Raw genomic sequence first — 6,492 nt, forward strand, 5'->3', positions numbered from 1 at the left:
CCAGCATTTTGGGAGGCTGAGGTTGGGTGGATCATGAAGTCAGGAGGTCGAGGCGAGTCTGGCCAACATAGTGAAACCCTGCCTCTACGAAAAATACAAAAAATTAGTCGGGTGTGGTGGTGTGCGCCTGTAATTCCACCTACTCAGGAGGCTGAGGCAGGAAAATCGAGTGAACCCGGGAGGCAGAGATTACACTGAGCCGAGACTGTGCCACTGCACTCCAGCCTGGGTGACAGTGCGAGTACAAGACTGTCTCAAAAAAGGAAAAAAAAAAAAAATTTAAACATGTAATATAGGCCGGGTGCAGTGGCTCACGCTTATAATCCCAGCACTTTAGGAGGCCAAGGTGGCCAGATCACCTGAGGTCAGAAGTTTCAGACTAGCCTGCCCAACATGTGGAAACTCCGTTTCTTCTAAAAATACAAAAATTAGGTCTAGTGCAGTGGCTCACACCTGTAATCCCAGCACTTTGGGAGGCTGAGATGGGTGGATCGCATGAGGTCAGGAGTTTGAGACCAAACCTGGCCAACATAAGGAAATCACCGCTCTACAAAAATACAAAAATTAGTCGGGCATGGTGGTGGGCACCTATAATACTACCAGCTCTTGGGAGGCTGAGGCAGGAGAATTGCTTGAATCCGGGAAGCAGAGGTTGCAGTGAGCCTATATCCTGCCACTTCACTCCAGCCTGACCAAGAACAAAACTCCACCTAAAAAAAAAAAAAACAAAAAACCACAAAACAAAAATTAGCTGGGCGTGGTGGCGTGCACCTATAATTCCAGCTACCTGGGAGACTAAGGCAGGAGAATTGCTTGAACCCAGGAGGTGGAGGTTGCAGTGAGCCAAGATTGCACCACTGCACTCCAGCCTGGGCAACAGAGTGAGACATTCTCTAAGAAAAATAAAAATTAAAAATAAATAAATAAATAAATAGGCTGGGCGCGGTGGCTCATGCCTGTAATCCCAGCACTTTGGGAGGCCAAGGTGGGTGGATCACCTGAGGTCAGGAGTTCGAGACCAGCCAGTCCAACATGGTGAAACCCTGTCTTTACTAAAAATACACAAAATTAGCTGTGCGTGGTGCCTGGCGCCTGTAAGCCCAGCTACTTGGGAGGCTGAGGCAGGAGACTCTCTTGAACCCAGGAGGTGGAGGTTGCAGTGAGCAGAGATCACACCACTGCACTCCAGCCTGAGCAACAAGAACGAAACTCTGTCTCAAATAAATACATGAATAAACATGTAATATGTGTGTTCATGTTTATACTGTTATATAAATGATTCACCCAAGTGAATGCATATCTTTAACAAGGGGCTACACATAGTAGAGAATGCATTTCTGGATTTTTTCTGGATTTCTGGATTTATATTTTTAGTAGAGACAGAGTTTCATAATGTCGGCCAGACTGGTCTCGAACTCCTGACCTCAAGTAATCTGCCTGCTTTGGCCTCCCAAAGTGCTGGGATTACAGTCCTGAGCCACCAAGCACAGCTTTTTTTTTTTTTTTTTTTTTTTTTTTTTTGAGACAGAGTCTCGTACTGTCACCTGGGCTGGAGTGCAGTGGTGTGATCTCGGCTCACTGCAACCTCGACCTAGGTTCAAGCAATTCTCCTGCCTCAGCCTCTCGAGTAGCTGGGATTACAGGTGCCCGAGACAACGTCTGGCTAATTTTTTTGTATTTTTAGTAGTTCTTTAAAAGTAGTTCTTTTGTATTTTTAGTAGTTCTTTAAAACATTTTCCCCCGGCCAGGCGCTGTGATACTAGCTCACGCCTGTAATCCTAGCACTTTGGGAGGCCGAAGCGGGCGGATTGCCTGAGCTCAGGAGGTCGAGACCAGCCTGGGAAACATGGTGAAACCACTTCTCTACTGAAAAAAAAAAAAAAAATTAGCCGGGCATGGCGGCATGCACCTGTCGTCCCAGCTACTCGTGAGGCTGAGGCAGGAGAATTGCTTGAACCCAGGAGGCGGACGTTGCTGTGAGCCGAGATCTCACCACTGCACTCCAACCTGGCGACAGAGTGAGACTCCTTTACACACACACACAAATTTCCCTCAAATAAGTTGAGGTAGGGGGAGGTGTATTGTTACAATGCAAATCCTTTCGCATTAAATCCTTTAATATCTCTCAGTGTGGCCTGCAGAATAAAACCCCAAATCCTTAACATGTCCCAGTTTGGTATTTTCCTACGCTTGGTCTACCCGGGCCACCCCCTTCCAGGTTCTTTAAGGGCGGAGCCTAGCTCTTTTCTGCCATGTGGCCTTACAGACTGGTTCCCGGGACACGAACTGGGTACTTCTCCCTACCCAAGCTTTCGTTCGTTTTTTATTCCTGGCCACCCCCTCCCCCGCTCCCATTTCTCTGCTCTCCTGTTCATTCCTTTAGAGCGATTACTTTCTGTGAGTAGACATCCATTCGCGTGCATTCAGATCTATTATCCAAAAGACAGAGGCTCATCCGTCTAGGCAGTCAGGCTCCAAGAGAGGAGCCCAGTCGGTCTGACTCCCGGAAACTCCGTGCACTGGGTCAGTCACATAGTAGGCGTCTACTGGAGACTTTGTTTAGGTCAGGGAGTCAACGCAGGCAGCAGCTGAATCAGGAGAGAGTCCCCAACGCAGACAAAGGGGCTCCTGAGACCCTTCGGGGCGCCGAGGCCCAGGTTTCGTCTCCCTCTGCTGCCGCAATGCCGTCGACTCAAAGGCGCTCAGGGCTGGGGGACTGGTTCTGGCAAACAGCACAACCTCGCCCGAATACTGGTCCGCAGTAACTCGATCTTTCCCTTAGGCGGCGCTTCGGGTCGCAGGCGCCCAGTTCAGCGCAAGGCATCACGGGATTTGTAGTCTCCGTGGGCATATACCCACCGCGCTTGCGCACCGGTGAGGCGCGCACCGCCCCTCTCCACGCCCTTATCAGGATTCGGGTCCTCGTAAGGAGCAGTCCAGGCGACAGCGTTCCAACCTAATACGCCTCTCTCGCCCGCCGGGGATAAGCCGGGCTGGAGAAAGAATCCGCTCTTCAGAGGCTGGCGCCGTGCCTTGGAAGGCGGCCGGAATCCGCACACACCCGCCCCGGAAGTGAGCGGCTCCTGGCGCGGGGCATTGTGGGGGGCGTAGTCTCTTTCTCAGGCGGTCCTTCGCGGCGTCCCCGGGGCCGACTCCCGAACGCAGGCGGGCAGCCAGGCGGGCGGCGCGGCGCGGGCCGGCAGGAAGCGTATTCTGGGCACGGGGCGCCGGGCGGGCCGGCTGCGCCGAGCGGCAGTGGTGGGATACCACCCAAGGCCTCGCGCGGCGCCGCCCGTCGAGGGGCGGGCGGCGGCGGAGCCACTGGGCCGTCGAAGGGCGCAGGAGGCCGGTGGGCCGGGCCGGGCCGCGCGGCGCAGCCATGCCTGGCTTTACGTGCTGCGTGCCAGGCTGCTACAACAATTCGCACCGGGACAAGGCGCTGCACTTCTACACGTTTCCAAAGGACGCTGAGTTGCGGCGCCTCTGGCTCAAGAACGTGTCGCGTGCCGGCGTCAGTGGGTGCTTCTCCACCTTCCAGCCCACCACAGGCCACCGTCTCTGCAGCGTTCACTTCCAGGGCGGCCGCAAGACCTACACGGTACGCGTCCCCACCATCTTCCCGCTGCGCGGCGTCAATGAGCGCAAAGTAGCGCGCAGACCCGCTGGGGCCGCGGCCGCCCGCCGCAGGCAGCAGCAGCAGCAGCAGCAGCAGCAGCAGCAACAACAACAACAGCAGCAGCAGCAGCAGCAACAGCAGCAGCAGCAGCAACAGCAGCAGCCGTCACCCTCTGCCTCCACTGCCCAGACTGCCCAGCTGCAGCCGAACCTGGTGTCTGCTTCCGCGGCCGTGCTTCTTACCCTTCAGGCCGCTGTAGACAGCAGTCAGGCTCCGGGATCCGTGCCGCCGGCGCCCATCACTCCCACTGGAGAAGACGTGAAGCCCATCGATCTTACAGTGCAAGTTGAGTTTGCAGCCACAGAGGGCGCAGCCGCTGCGGCCGCCGCGTCGGAGTTACAGGCTGCTACCGCAGGGCTGGAGGCTGCCGAGTGCCCTATGGGCCCCCAGTTGGTGGTGGTAGGAGAAGAGGGTTTCCCTGATACTGGCTCCGACCATTCGTACTCCTTGTCGTCAGGCACCACGGAGGAGGAGCTCCTGCGCAAGCTGAATGAGCAGCGGGACATCCTGGCGCTGATGGAAGTGAAGATGAAAGAGATGAAAGGCAGCATTCGCCACCTGCGTCTCACCGAGGCCAAGCTGCGCGAAGAACTGCGCGAGAAGGATCGGCTGCTTGCCATGGCTGTCATCCGCAAGAAGCACGGAATGTGAACTGGTGCCCCGGCGGCCTGCTGGACTCCCAGACCCCATCCAGCCAGGGGACTGCAGGCCATTGTTGAACTCCTCTATACCCCTGGGGCACTGGTTGACAGTACTGAGGCTTAAGGCAGCTGGACTCTCTTGCTGGTGACCTGGCATCCTCAACTGTTTCCTCCTGAAGTGGAAGCTGGGGCCTTAGACTCTGCCCTGGTAACACCAGCAATGATGACTTTGTCTACCCTTCTTCCCCAGTTATTGTTGCAGATTCTGATTAAGCAGAGGCTTCAGAACCACTGAACTTGAAACTTACCCTCTAGGGATGCAGGTGATATGTCCAGGGACTATGGGTTTGGGATAAACCATACCTTAAGGTTGGTCAGCAGTCAGACAACTCTAATGTGTGTAGTGATAAGAGATGCAAGTAACATCAGTTCTCCTTTTCATGCTTTTCCTTCCCAGGTGCAGCCTGTGATTCTGATGGGGACTGGTAAATCTGTGCCTCTGCCTCCTAGGATTTATTTTCCCAGGAGACCATTTACAAGGGGATCTGGATGACCTGCTGATGGAGATCCAGCTTGCCAGGGACTTAGGTTTATCCTGTTTTGTTTGCTACTGGTTACAAATTCTATTTTCTGTACAATTAGTCAGACTAAAGTTTTCACTGTGTTTGTTTGGCAAAACAAATTAAACAAAAAGTAAGGTTTTTATTTGGGTCTTGCCATTTTATTTTTACAAAAACATAGTTAAATGTCCTTGAAACATGGGGAAATAGGCCTCAGCCTATTTGAAAGACCAGGCTGACCCTCTAAGTAGAGATGCTTCAGTGACCAGGTTTTTCCAAAAATGGACCCTAAGCACATGGATCCTGGCCTTACAAGGTCCTCACAGAGTTCCTGGCCCAGCTCACCGTAAAGAGTTTGGAAACTGCACCAAATGGGCCCAGTTTGTCCGTGGGTTATCTCCCTGTATCCTTTCAACAAGAAGGACCAACTGGTAACTAAACTATATTGTGATAGTTCGCCTCTGAGGGTTTTGAATTCTCAGCTGGGATTGAATTTTGCTCACCATGACATCCCTTAGGCTTAGCACAGCCTCTGGTATGCATGTGCATGCAGTTACTCTACGAACCAGTAAGACCACAGCTGGAGCTAGCCAGAGCTGCTTCAGGCACAAGGACTCTTGTATAGATACCTTGGCCTTGGTACACCTTTGGTGTGACAGATCTGTATCCACAGAGGGCATTAAGAAGTTGGGAGGTGTGGGCCGGGCGCGGTGGCTCAAGCCTGTAATCCCAGCACTTTGGGAGGCCGAGACGGGCGGATCACGAGGTCAGGAGATCGAGACCATCCTGGCTAACACGGTGAAACCCCGTCTCTACTAAAAACACAAAAAAAAAAAACTAGCCGGGCGTGGTGGTGGTCGCCTGTAGTCCCAGCTACTCGGGAGGCTGAGGCAGGAGAATGGCGTAAACCCGGGAGGCGGAGCTTGCAGTGAGCTGAGATCCGGCCACTGCACTCCAGACGGGCGACAGAGCGAGACTCCGTCTCAAAAAAAAAAAAAAAAAAAAAAAAAAAAAAAAAAAGAAGTTGGGAGGTGTGAACCCTTGACTCATTTTCTTGGCTGCCTCTATTTTTTTTTCCTTTTTTTTTTTTTTGAGATGGAGCTTTGCTCATGTTGCCCAGGCTGGAGTGCAATGGTATGATCTCAGCTCACTGCAACCTCTGCCTCCTGGGTTCACGCGATTTTCCTGCCTCACCCTCCCGAGTAGCTGGGATTACAGGCGCCAGCCACCACATCTGGCTGATTTTTGTATTTTCAGTAGAGATAGGATTTCACCATGTTGGCCAGGCTGGTCTCGAACTCCTGACCTCAGGTGATCCGCCTGCCTCTGCCTCCCAAAGTGCTGAGATTACAGGTGTGAGCCACCCACCCAGCTTCTATCTTTTCTTAGATTGGATATCGAAGGGGCAAGGATGACATTGTTTTTGTCTGTAACTCCAAGTAATTTAGCTCAAGCCAGTGTCTCAAAGTGAATGCCTTTAAAGCTATGGGTTTACTGTGGGTGGTGGGGTACAAATAGAGACTTTGAGACCCCATAAAATATGACTCCCTTCTGTTATGGACAAAGCCATCTGCCTGGGGACTTGCCTGTGGCAACATGCTGGAATGGTCCTAAA

The 6,492-nt window shown here is 52.9% G+C and overlaps 1 protein-coding gene across 1 annotated transcript; it reads left to right on the top strand.

Annotated features, from left to right (window-relative positions):
- The first annotated feature begins 3,100 nt into the window (after window positions 1-3,100).
- Window positions 3,101-5,022, top strand: THAP11 (THAP domain containing 11). Its single transcript, XM_073015489.1, has one exon. It carries the CDS (start codon window positions 3,380-3,382, stop codon window positions 4,325-4,327), a length of 948 nt encoding a protein of 315 aa, XP_072871590.1. The 5' UTR covers window positions 3,101-3,379; the 3' UTR covers window positions 4,328-5,022.
- The last annotated feature ends 1,470 nt before the right edge of the window (window positions 5,023-6,492 follow it).

Source organism: Chlorocebus sabaeus, chromosome 5 (genome assembly GCF_047675955.1).
Source record: "Chlorocebus sabaeus isolate Y175 chromosome 5, mChlSab1.0.hap1, whole genome shotgun sequence".
Lineage (NCBI taxonomy): Eukaryota > Metazoa > Chordata > Mammalia > Primates > Cercopithecidae > Chlorocebus > Chlorocebus sabaeus.